The sequence below is a fragment of the Ranitomeya variabilis genome, chromosome 8 (genome assembly GCF_051348905.1).
Source record: "Ranitomeya variabilis isolate aRanVar5 chromosome 8, aRanVar5.hap1, whole genome shotgun sequence".
Taxonomy (NCBI): Eukaryota; Metazoa; Chordata; class Amphibia; order Anura; family Dendrobatidae; genus Ranitomeya; species Ranitomeya variabilis.
The window spans coordinates 65710531-65722901 of record NC_135239.1 but is presented as its reverse complement, the minus strand read 5'-3'; the positions used below and the strand labels follow the sequence as shown (position 1 = coordinate 65722901).

Genomic DNA, 12371 nt, shown 5'->3' with positions numbered 1-12371 from the left:
TGCTACATATAGCAGTGCTGAAGCCCTGCTATGTGTAGCACAAGCGATTGGATTATCGCAGCTTCAAGTCTCCCAATGACACTATTGAAGAGAGTAAAAAGTAGAGAAAAATATTTTTGAAAATATAAAAAAGTACAAATAACCCTTCTTTTCTCCCATTCAAAATAAAACAGTAATAAAACAAACCACAACCATATATGGTATTGCTGTATTCAGAAACATCCTATTTATCAAAATGTAAGCTAAATTAATCCGATCGGAAAACGGTGTAACGAGAAAAAAAATCAAAACGCCAGAATTATGTTTTTTTTTGTTGCTGCAACATTGCAATAAAATGCAATAACAGGGCTATCAAAACATTGTATCTCCCCCAAAATGGTAATAAAAACATCAGCTCGGCAAGCAAAACAATAAGCCCTCACTCAGCTTCAGATCCCGAAAACTGGAGAGTGGAGACACTATGTTTTGGGGTTTTTTTTTTTTTTTGTTTTTTTTTTTACAAAGTTTGGATTTTTTTTCTTGCTTTAGTTAAAACGCATGAAAGTAATCAAATTTAAAATTGATTTGCTTTTTCTATCTGACATTCTTCTGCAATGCTTAGCTTTTATCTTTTTTAAGGGTTTATACTCATCGGCGAGAAAATAGGACGAGTACAATCCGATAAAAACAATTATGAGTCCTTGATCACCTTCAGTTTTTTTCTCAGATCAGATGAGAAAAAAATCTCAATCAGCTCCGATTGTGCTTGCGTCTCTGACAAGATTCATCAGTGCAAGTCATGTGAGTGCCATCCAATTTTCGCACACACATGTCCTTTGAAAAGCCATGAATTCATCTGCCGCTAACAGTAGAATCACAGCATGACCCAACAGGATAGAATAAATATGCAATTCTGCTCAAAAGTTTACATACCCCGGCAGAATGTTTTCTTTCTTGGCCTTTTTTCAGACAATATGAATGATAACACCAAAGCTTTTTCTCCACTCATGGTTAGTGGTTGGGTGAAGCCATTTATTGTCAAACTACTGTGTTTTCTCTTTTTAAATCATAATGACAACCAAAAGCATCCAAATGACCCTGATCAAAACTTTACATACTTAATTTCTTAATACCATGTATTGCCCCCTCTAACATCAATGACAGCTTGAAGTTGTAATGACACAGATCGTGTCACTGTGGCAAGCCAAGATGGCTTAAACAGTGGGCACAAGAACGAGAGCCGGGAGTGAAAGGAGCAGGGCACACTGTGCACACAGGACCTGAGGCTAAGGCATGTAGTAAGCACAGGACCTGAGACTAGACAGTCACATGATCGCAGAGGGGCGGAGCCACTGCGCATGAGGACGGGTAATCAGCCGAGAGTGCGGAGCACAGGGCACCAAAAAATAACGTAGTCAGGGGGGAGCCGGGGGTCAAAAGCCAGACGAGAGCGAGATACCAGGGACAAGACAGAAGAGTAAACCGAGAAGAGCCAAGGGGTCAGAGAACCAGGAAGGACAGATCAGTACCGAGCAGAAAACAGGCAGAAGTCAGTGGACAAAACTGGGTCATACACAACAAAGCTCACACGCACAGAGGCACACCGATTACAGATAAGTAACCTGGGTCAGCAACCACTAACTGAGAACAAGGAAGTATTACCAACACCAGACCCAGGAACCACCAGCATTAAATAGCTGCTCCAGAACCAGAAAGAGGCAACTCACATTAACCCTGACCTGACCAGAATGGAGGCTGGATCATGACAGTACCCCCCTCTCAATGGGGGGCCACTAGACCCCAAGGTTTACCAGGAAATCAGGCATGAAAGGACCACACCAGACGATCGGCATGAACCGATCGGGCAGGAACCCAGGACCCAGAGGATCATATCCCTTCCAGTGCAAAAGATACTGGAGGGAAAGACAGGCAAACCTGGAATCCACAATACGCTCAACCTCGTACTCCTTCTGACTATCCACCAATACAGATGGCCAAACGACACTTCTTCCACAGCTCCCAATGGTTTCAGCAGGGCCCTATGGAATACACTGGAGATCTTAAAAGACAATGGAAGACTCAAACAAAATACCACTGGGTTCACCACTTCCCTGATCTCATAAGGACCAATAAACTTAGGCCCTAATTTTGCCGAAGGAACCCTAAGCTTAATGTTCCTAGTAGACAGCCACACTTTATCCCCAACCCAAAGGGTAGGTCCCACCGTCCGTCTCCTGTCCGCAAAGACCTTAAACTTCCTCTGAGCTTCCCTAATATTCTTCTGGACCTCCCGCCACAAATTTCCCAACAGCTGTACAGCTATATCAGCCCCGGGGCAACTGGAGTCCAACCGAGAAAACTCCCCAAGCGTGGATTAAAACCGTAATTGCAAAAGAAAGGGAAGATACTTGTGGAGTGGTTAACACGGTTATTGAACGCAAACTCTGCTAAAGGCAAGGCATCAGACCAGTCATCCTGACTGGAAGTGGAAAGACAGCATAAAATTTGCTCCAAGGATTGGTTGGTCCATTCGGTCTGACCATTGGTCTCTGGAGGGGACGCATACGAAAAGAACAATGCAATGCCCAACCTTTTACAAAATGCCCTTCAAAACCTGGACATGAACTGCACTCCACGGTCAGACACCACACTCAAGCATGCACCATGCAATCGAACCACATGCTGAACAAACATCCTATACAAGGTTTCCACAGAGGGCACCGCCCCCAAGGGTACAAAGTGTGCCTACTTAGTAAACTTGTCATCCCACCCACATGAAAGTGTTACCCTTGGAAGGAGAAAGATTGGTGATAAAATCCATGGACAAATGTGTCCATGGTCTATCAGGAACTGGCAAATGTACCAATTCCCTGGCCGGCTGATTATGAGAGCTCTTAGCGCTGGCACAAACTTCACAGGCAGACACAAACTTCTTTACATCAGAGCTAAGTGAGGACCACCAAAAAAAACTCGCGAGGGCCTCACGAGTAGCCAAAATCCCCGGATGTCCATGGAGCTGAGTCATGGAACTCTTGAAGAACTCTTAGTCAAAACTGAACCTTAACAAACAATTTATCAGCTGGTTGGATGGAGGAGCCAGAGACTGAGCTTCCCGATTTTCCCGTTCCAAACCTGACGGCATATCAGCCACCACCACCCCTGGTTGAAGAATGGAGGAAGGGAGAAACTGGATCCAAAATTCAGGACAAGGCATTGACCTTCACATTCTTGGATCCCAGACGAAAAGTGATTGAGAACTGGAACCGGGAAAAAAAGTGACCATCTAGCCTGCCTAGGGGTCAGTCTTGTAGCAGACTCAATGTACCCCAGGTTCTTGTGATCAGTAACCACAGTGATGACATGAGCCACCCCCTCCAAAAAATGTCTCCATTCTTCAAAGGCCAACTTAACCACCAGAAGTTCCCGATTACCCACGTCATAATTTCTTTCTGCCGGGGAGAACTTCTTGGAGAAGAAGGCGCATGGTCTTAGATTGGTCAAGGTAGCAGGCCCCTGGGACAACACCACCCCCACTCCCACTTCTGAGGCGTCCACCTCCACCACAAAAGGTTTAGACAAATCTGGTTGGACCAGAATCGGGGCAGTCATAAAGCAATTTTTTAGAGTCAGAATCGCCGATACTGCTGAGGCAGAGCAGTTCTTCACATCAGCCCCCTTCTGTGTCAAGTCGGTGAGGGGCTTGACCATCTGTGAGAACTCTTTAATAAACCTCCGGTAGTAATTGGCGAATCCCAAGGTGCGCTGAAGACCTTTAAGGTCCCGGGGCTGCACCCAATCCACAATGGCCTGAACCTTCTTGGGATCAATGCGGAACCCCTCACTAGAGACAATAAACCCCAAGAAAGGCAGTTCCTGGACAAAAAACTAGCACTTCTCCAACTTAACGAAAAGCTGATTCTCCCTGAGTCTTTGGAGAACTGCCCGAACATGACCACCATGAGTCTGCTTATCAAATAAATAAAACAATGTCATCTAGGTACAGTGCCTTGCAAAAGTATTCGGCTCCCTGGAACTTTTCAACCTTTTTCCACATATCATGCTTCAAGCATAAAGATACCAAATGTAAATTTTTGGTGCAGAATCAACAACAAGTGGAACACAATTGTGAAATTGAACAAAATTTATTGGTTATTTTAAATTTTTGTGGAAATTCAAAACTGAAAAGTGAAGGTTCTGGAGTGGCCATCTGAGTCTCCTGACCAATATCATTGAGCCACTCTGGGGAGATCTCAAGTGCGCAGTTCATGCTAGACAACCCAGGAATTTACAGGAACTGGAGGCTTTTTGCCAAGAAGAGTGGGCGGCTTTAACATCTGAGAAAATAAAAAACCTTATCCACAACTACCACAAAAGACATCAAGTTGTTATTGATGTTAGAGGGGGCAATACACGGTATTAAGAAATGGGCTATGTAAACTTTTGATCAGGGTCATTTGGATGTTTTGGGTTGTCATTATGATTTAAAAAGAGAAAACACAGTAGTTATTTCCCCCACTGGCAATCTGATGTTACTACAGTGCTGCTGGGTCAGCTGATGCAGGTGGTGGCCACTCCCCCATTCTTTAAAAGATCACCTGATGCATCAGCTGACTGTTGGTGATAGAGTTTCTCTGGAGTTCATGTGTTAGGAGCTCTCTGGTGCCAGCGTACATCACCTGTTTGAGGTCCTGGTGTCGTATCCTATGCTGAGTGGAGTTAGGAGTCCGGCTTCAGTGTCATCTGCGGTGTGGAGCTTGGCAGCTGAGTCTGGAAGCTAAGTGTTTATTTCCTTGTCCCTTTCGTTTATTCACTATCCCCGTGTGTTAATATCTGCAATGGTGCGGCTAGTGCTCGTTGCCCGCCAGTGCACTAGCCATGGCAGAGTTAGGTGACAGAGACAAGGTATCCTGGTGGCGGCGGGGGAAGGACCCATATACGGCGTTGAGGGAGTGCAGGGACAGGCTCAGGTGGTGACCATTCCCTCATTCCCTTTTAGAAGGGCCTTCCTCTCCCCTGTACCATCCCCATTGTATGTGTATTGTGCTGTTAGCTGACCGGCCACCAGTTGGGTCGAGTCACACCATGACACTTGATGGTTAACATCCTGCTTTAATTAAATTACCCTTTAAGAAGCACAAGGCTCATGCTGTAGATGAACAGGGGTTCTTTATCTGACTGTATCCTCTTCACAATGAGTATATATGTTTGATGGTGAATGTATAAACTGTAGCGCCAATTGTATTTAAAACATCTGCAGTTATGTACTCCACATTACAGAAATAGTCATATTTATTCCAGCGGTTATGATGGTCTATTTGTAAATGTGAACATAAATTTTTGAAAACTATATAAATAGAGGAAGGAATTGAAATAGTATAAAATCTAGTCTAAAATGAAAAAAAAGTGAAAAAAAATAATGAAACAAAATTTTACACTTGTTTGAAATTTTGATACTCTCTAATCAATGTCATTTGTCAGTGCACATCAAGGGTGTAATCAACAGAAGAAGAGTTCAACATGCAACCAGGTACGAGCAGCTGTAATATACTGTATTTCTATAACACTTCCTTATTTTACAGTAGAAAATCCAACATAAAAGCCGAAATAGGGGAAACATGAATGTTTATATCCTCTATCTGGACATTTGTTAAAAAAGCCAATTGTATAAAAAGTACAGGAATTTTTTTAAAAAAAGATTAAATTCCTTTGGAATTAATTTACATTAGTTTATGTAACAATCAGGTTTGCCAACCGTCCAGAAATTCCAGGATAAGTCGTAAAAATAAGGCACTTTTTTGCCCTGTCCTTAAAAAAAAAAATGATGGCGTCCGTGATGTTTTCGAAGTTGAAGAAATGTTTACAGATTGTTTTGACTGTAATTATCATATTTTACAATTTTCAGTGAATGTCTTCATATCAGAATTAAGGGCTGTAGACATGTGTCACATATAACCGTAATGATTTAATATGGTTTTATAATGTATCGGTAAAAAATAATGTACGATATGTCCGTGATTTTTTTGATAACCTATCCAGAAAAATAAAAAGTCGAGTTGGCAGGTGACAATCTCAGTGCACCGTAAACTTTTTTGTAGGTGAGTGATAGCTGCCTGGTCATGTCATGGTCTTGCTTTATTATAGACATTTGATTGAATATACATTTATCCAAAATGTATTTTATGTCAGATTTCTGTTTTGTTTTTCTTCTTTAGGATTTAAATAGAGTATTTTCTACATGCATGAAGTAAGTCCATATATTTCTGCATTTACTGTGTGCATCAAAGTTGAATAATACAGTAAATGTTCTGCCTACTGAATTGCCAGAATTTAAGTTATAAACTATGATCAGCAAATTATGCTATCCTTTTAAAATGAAGCTATGGGCTATAAGATATTCAGAATTAGGGATTTGCATCGAGGCTTTGGCCCAGGAACCGTTCTGCCATAAAAGGAGTCACTAACATTCTCATTGATACATGATAGACAGGCAGCACTTTTACAGTTATTGAAGTTGGACCTAGACACCACATTAATTTCATTATTTGAAGGATAAAGAAAAAGGTTTTAACCCATATTCTACTTGAAAACTAAAAATATTAATGCAGTATCCTCTATATTTTTTGCATCTTCTTGAACTCTCAATGTCAGCAACATTTGTGTATTTAGCTACTTAAATTTTCTTGTTTTCCTGAATGCAATATGTTTAAAAAACAAACAAACTGTGCTTTACTCATGATTCCTGGGTCTAGCAATGAGACTCCGCTACTGGTTCTGGTGTCTTTTTGTCTGCAGTGCTGATGTCACGTCGACACTAGGAGGCGCTGCGCTCACTGAGTGGCTGCAGCACTGTCGACCTGATGTCAGCGCTGAAGACAATAACAGACAGCACAAGCAGTGGAGGAGACTCAGTGCTGGACCCAGGTAGGGTGAGTAAAGAACAGTTCATTTTTTTCTGAAACTAGAAAACCCTTTTCTATATACAGTATATATTTTTTTTAAATATATGTTAGAAGTTGATCATCCCTACAGACTAGTAGGCGTCATGGTCCTGAAACTCACACCAATCACTCAAAGGCTTGAAAGAATTGAACTGCTCTGGAGGCAGAAGACTCTTATGCATGTGGTCATGCTATGTACTTGGACAACTTCTTCCAAGTGAACTGACATGCCTCCATTGCACTTCATGCTTCACTTGCATAATACTACACTGGATTTCTCAGGAGTGGATCTTCGGATCTACAGAAAAGGCATAATTTGTATAGTGGAACAAGCGCCTATTCATCCATATCACTGACAATGTTACGTGCATGATAATCTTTTAACCTTTTCAATTTCTTGTACTTGTATAATCATTGTTGATTCTTTTTTCCAATAGCCCCTGCAACAAAACCTTGGATTCTGAAGACTTTCCTCGAACTTCGCTTAACCGTGTGTTTTGTGTGGTGAGATGGTCACTCTTAGTGGCTGGGATTGGGCATTAGTGTCTAACATCATGATGTGATTGCTTCATGGATTGCCATTTCTATTGACTCAATTCATCAGAACTGATGAAAAACTTAAAGTCGCAAATAGAACTATTGTTTTTTTGTATTTTTGTATTTTTATGCCAGTCTCCGTCAGCTCAGCCAACATTTGGAAAACGCCAATCGCGTCTGACAATTTCATCATAATTTTCACCACAAAAGTGATGTAAATTATGGCTGAAATGTACGCCGGTCCCTTGCTGGTGTGCAGTTCTGCTGGTCGTATGCGACAGACAGTTGAAAGAGTCTCTAACTTCATTAAAGAGATATTCCGCACATCCTAATCCAGTGCTTTTTTGAGTATGATGCCCCTCAGATGTGAAATAAAACATACGGTACATCATGCAATTGCCCTACAAAACTATCTCACTCTTTTGGAAATGTCAATGTTGAAGGGAATCTGTAAGCAAGTTTTTGCTACCTCATCTGAGAGCATAAATAACCAATAAATGGGCCCAAATATTCCCTATAATTATCAACAAGATACCCTATAAAAAAAAAAGAGAATGTTTTAAAAATTATCAAATATTTTTATTAAAGCAAAACATAGTACAAATATAAAATACAAAGGATTTTATGAGTTGATGTACAAGGAAGCATCATTTTAGGCAGACAGTGGTATGAGGACCTATGTTCACAGACAGGAGTTTTTACTCCAGCATCCAAAATTTTCAGAAAACTGATCTCAATAGTATAAGTTGATAGCGTATAGAGTTAGTTGGATGTTCCATTAAAGTGCCAGGTGCATAAAAAATGGAATGATCTTACTATTTTTTTTTATTATACTAAACCAAAGAGTTTCACAGTATCATAAATCTTGGATCCCGGTCAGACGCCTCCCAATCAGCCAAACCAGATATCCACTTTGCACTGACGAGGGGCAGCACCCCGAAACACAGTGTCTGCAAATTGAGATTCTGGTTTGGCTATTATCCCAAACAGACTAGGCTCGACATTGACTGTTAGGATTGCTACTTCCAATAGGTGGCACTAGAGTTCTAGTTCTCTTCCTCTCTGAAGAGACAATTTGCATATTTCCCAGAGGAGCATTGCAACTTTAAGTCTCCTCACCTCGACATTCTTAACATGTCACTCTCCGCAAGGAGAAACGATACTTCTTGGATCCTGGTCAGACGCCTCTCAATCAGCCAAACCAGATCTCACACTTTGCTCTGACGAGGGGCAGTACCCCAAAACACAGTGTCTGCAAATTGAGATTCTGGTTTGGCTTTTATCCTAAGTCATGTGACAAGGCTCGTTAAAGGGTCGACATTGACTTGTAGGATCGCTACTTCCAATAGGTGGCACTAGAGTTCTAGTCCTCGTCCTCTCTGAAGAGACAATTTGCACAGTATCATAAAGAAAGTATTCTATCACTATCTATTGGTGGGAACATAAAACATTCATATTTATTCCATTAGTTTAGATAGCACATACCTGATTATACATGACTAGATGGTGGCCCGATTCTAACGCATCGGGTGTTCTAGAATATGTATGTAGTTTATTTATGAAGATTTCAGAATAATGCAATGAATTCACAGGATATCAAGAGCAACAAAGTAATTTGCTGTGCAATCAAACTATTTTAAGCACATTAGTTTTGGTGAGGAGATGTACATGAATCCTGCACAAAACACTAGATATAAATTTTAAAGTCCCACAGAGGAACTATGTAAAAAAGTTAAAAAAAATTGTATAACTATTTTTTTTTTTTTTAAATCACAAGTTGAAAAACAAAAAAAAGGAAAAAAATATGTTTTCGCTGTAATTGTACTGACCCGAAGAAGAAATCTGTTGGGCTTTTCTCCTCTTCCACTACCTCTCTTATCTTTTCATGGATCTCCCTGACTTTTTGACTCCAATTCAGGACTATCTGAGGCTCACATTTTCATGAAGTGTCGATAGTATATGTATAGATCATGTGTTTTCAGGTTGAGTTGTTGGGATTACATGTAAATATATTTCATGTGTTTCACACTTTGGGGTTTACAGTAGCCTCTTTGTGTGCATGGTTATTAAGGCAATTTTTTGCCCTACACCACTGTTTCACCTCATTTCTGTATATCACATTTCCAAGCCCAGCGATTTAGAACTATTATATTGGGTTTTTCTGCTGATGTATTGTACGTTTATTTATTTTTATGTACTACGGACATGTGGGTTCCTTGTTTGATAGGGAATATTATCCAGAGGAGATATTGGAGGGTCTGACAGTGACTTTATTAGAAGCAAGTCAGGAATCTTTCTAATGTAACCCCCTTTTTCTTGGAGGTTTTTAAGTGATTTTATTGTTTTTGTTTTCCTTTTACTGTCTATGTATTTGTAAGTAAAAATTGTTATCTTAAGGTGATCCCTGTTTTTGGTATATCTCTTTTGTCTCTTTTTGTTTTTTCTTGATATAGTTTGACTTGCTATGAGTTGATCCTTTTTTGTATTTATTGGTGATGCCCTGTGTGTTTTTTTTTTTTGCGAAGAAGAAATCTGTCTTACCACTTTTACCACAAGATGAAAAGCATTATAAAAAAAGAAGCAATTCGTGAATTACTGGATTTTTTCATTCTGTCTCCCAAAAATCAATAGATGTTGATTTTAAACTCAGCCCTCAAAAACAAGCCATGACATGATTCTTTTGGCAGAAATATAGAATTACTATAGCTCTCAAAATATGGATTTGCAAACACTTTGTTTTTATAAATCTCTGTGATTCAAACGAAACCCCCACTTTATGGGTGTATGGATCCAGAAGCACAAGCTGGGTACAATGTACAGGCATTACTATGTATTGGGCACTACTATATCATATTTGCAATTTTCACTCTGTAACTTCAACTGCGTGTTTGCTTCTGAAAACCCCCCCATAGAGTCTAAATCGTCACTACACCCATAGATGAATTCCTAGAGGGTTGTAAATTCCAATAAGGGGTCATTTGAGGTGGTTTTCCATATTTAGGCACATCAAGGGCTCTGCAAATGGAGTCCACAAACTATTCTTGAAAAATTAGCGCCGCAAAAGACAACGCTCCTTCCCTACCGAGCCCTACCATGTTGCCAAACAGTACTTTTCCTCCTTATATGGGCTATTACCACGTTCAGGAGAAATTGTGTAACAAATTAATGTGCTTTTTTACCCATTTACCCATTACTAAGAGTATTTTAGTGATGAAAATGTAATTATTAGTTCTTCACCATCCATTTTCTTTTATTTCCCTCTTTGAAAAAAAAATCTTAGGGCTAAACAACCTTTTACTGTTAAAAATTTAATGATTGTTTCTTCTTCATTATTGTTAATATACTAATTGCACCCCTAGATGAATTAATTGAAGGGTGTAGTTTGTAAAATGTGATCACTTATGAGGGGGTTTCTGCTGTGCTGACATTTCTGGGGCTCTTCTAATGTGGACTCGCAAATCATTCTAGCAAAATCTGTACTTCAATCTGGCACTCCTTCACTTCTAAGCCTTACGCTGTGCCTGAAAAGTAGTTTCCACCCACAGAAATTGCACAACAAATTGTATGGTTGATTTTCTTCTTTGACCCTTATGAAAATGAACAATAGCAAAATTTTTGTGGGAAAATGTGATTTTTTATTTTTTATTTTCACAGCTCAACAATAAAATTCTGTGAAGCACCTGGGGATTCAAAGTGATCATCATACCTCTAGATACAGTGCCTTGCGAAAGTATTTGGCCCCCTGGAACTTTTCAACCTTTTCCCACATATCATGCTTCAAACATTAAGATACCAAATGTAAATTTTTGGTGAAGAATCAACAAGTGGGACACAATTGTGAAGTTGAACGAAATTTATTGGTTATTTTAAAGTTTTGTGGAAATTCAAAAACTGAAAAGTGGGGTGTGCAATATTATTCGGCCCCTTTACTTTCAGTGCAGCAAACTCACTCCAGAAGTCTGAATGATCCAATGTTGTCCTAAATGCCTAATGATGATAAATATAATCCTCCTGTGTGTAATCAAGTCTCTGTATAAATGCACCTGCTCTGTGATAGTCTCAGGGTTCTGTTTGAAGCACAGAGAACATCATGATGACCAAGGAGCACAATAGGCCGGTCCGTGATACTGTTGTGGAGAAGTTTAAAGCCGGATTTGGATACAAAATGGTTTCCAAAACTTTAAACATCCCAAGGAGCACTGTGCAAGCGATCATATTGAAATGGAAGGAGTATCATACCACTGCAAATCTAACAAGACCCGGCCGTCCCGCTAAACTTTCATCTCAAACAAGGAGAAGACTGATCAGAGATGCAGCCAAGAGGCCCATGATCACTCTGGATGAACTGCAGAGATCTACAGCTGAGGTGAGACAGTCTGTCCATACGACAACAATCAGTCGTACACTGCACAAATCTGGCCTTTATGGAAGAGTGGCAAGAAGAAAGCCATTTCTCAAAGATATCCATAAAAAGTGTTGTTTAAAGTTTGCAACAAGCCACCTGGGTGACACACCAAACATGTGAAAGAAGGTGCTCTGGTCAGATGAAACCAAAATCGAACTTTATGAACGATATGTTTGGCATAAAGGCAACACAGCTCATCACCCTGAACACACCATCCCCACTGTCAAACATGGTGGTGGCAGCATCATGGTTTGGGCCTGCTTTTCTTCAGCAGGGACAGGGAAGATGGTTAAAATTGATGGGAAGATGGATGGAGCCAAATACATTTCTGGAAGAAAACCTGTTGGAGTCTGCAAAAGACCTGAGACTGGGACGGAGAGTTGTCTTCCAACAAGACAATGATCCCAAACATAAAGCAAAATCTACAATGGAATGGCACAAACAAACGTATCCAGGTGTTAGAATGGCCAAGTTAAAGTCCAGACCGCAATCCAATCGAGAATCTGTGGAAA

General features: G+C 40.2%; 1 protein-coding gene across 2 annotated transcripts in view; it reads left to right on the top strand.

The window, feature by feature from the left end:
* The window catches only part of DNM3 (dynamin 3), a 499914-nt gene that overhangs the window by 87759 nt on the left and 399784 nt on the right, over nt 1–12371 (top strand). For both annotated transcript variants that reach the window (XM_077277662.1, XM_077277661.1), the window contains exons 8-10: nt 5458–5506; nt 6192–6223; nt 7355–7421. In XM_077277662.1, coding sequence (XP_077133777.1) covers nt 5458–5506; nt 6192–6223; nt 7355–7421 — 148 coding nt within the window. The remainder of the gene's footprint in view (nt 1–5457; nt 5507–6191; nt 6224–7354; nt 7422–12371) is intronic.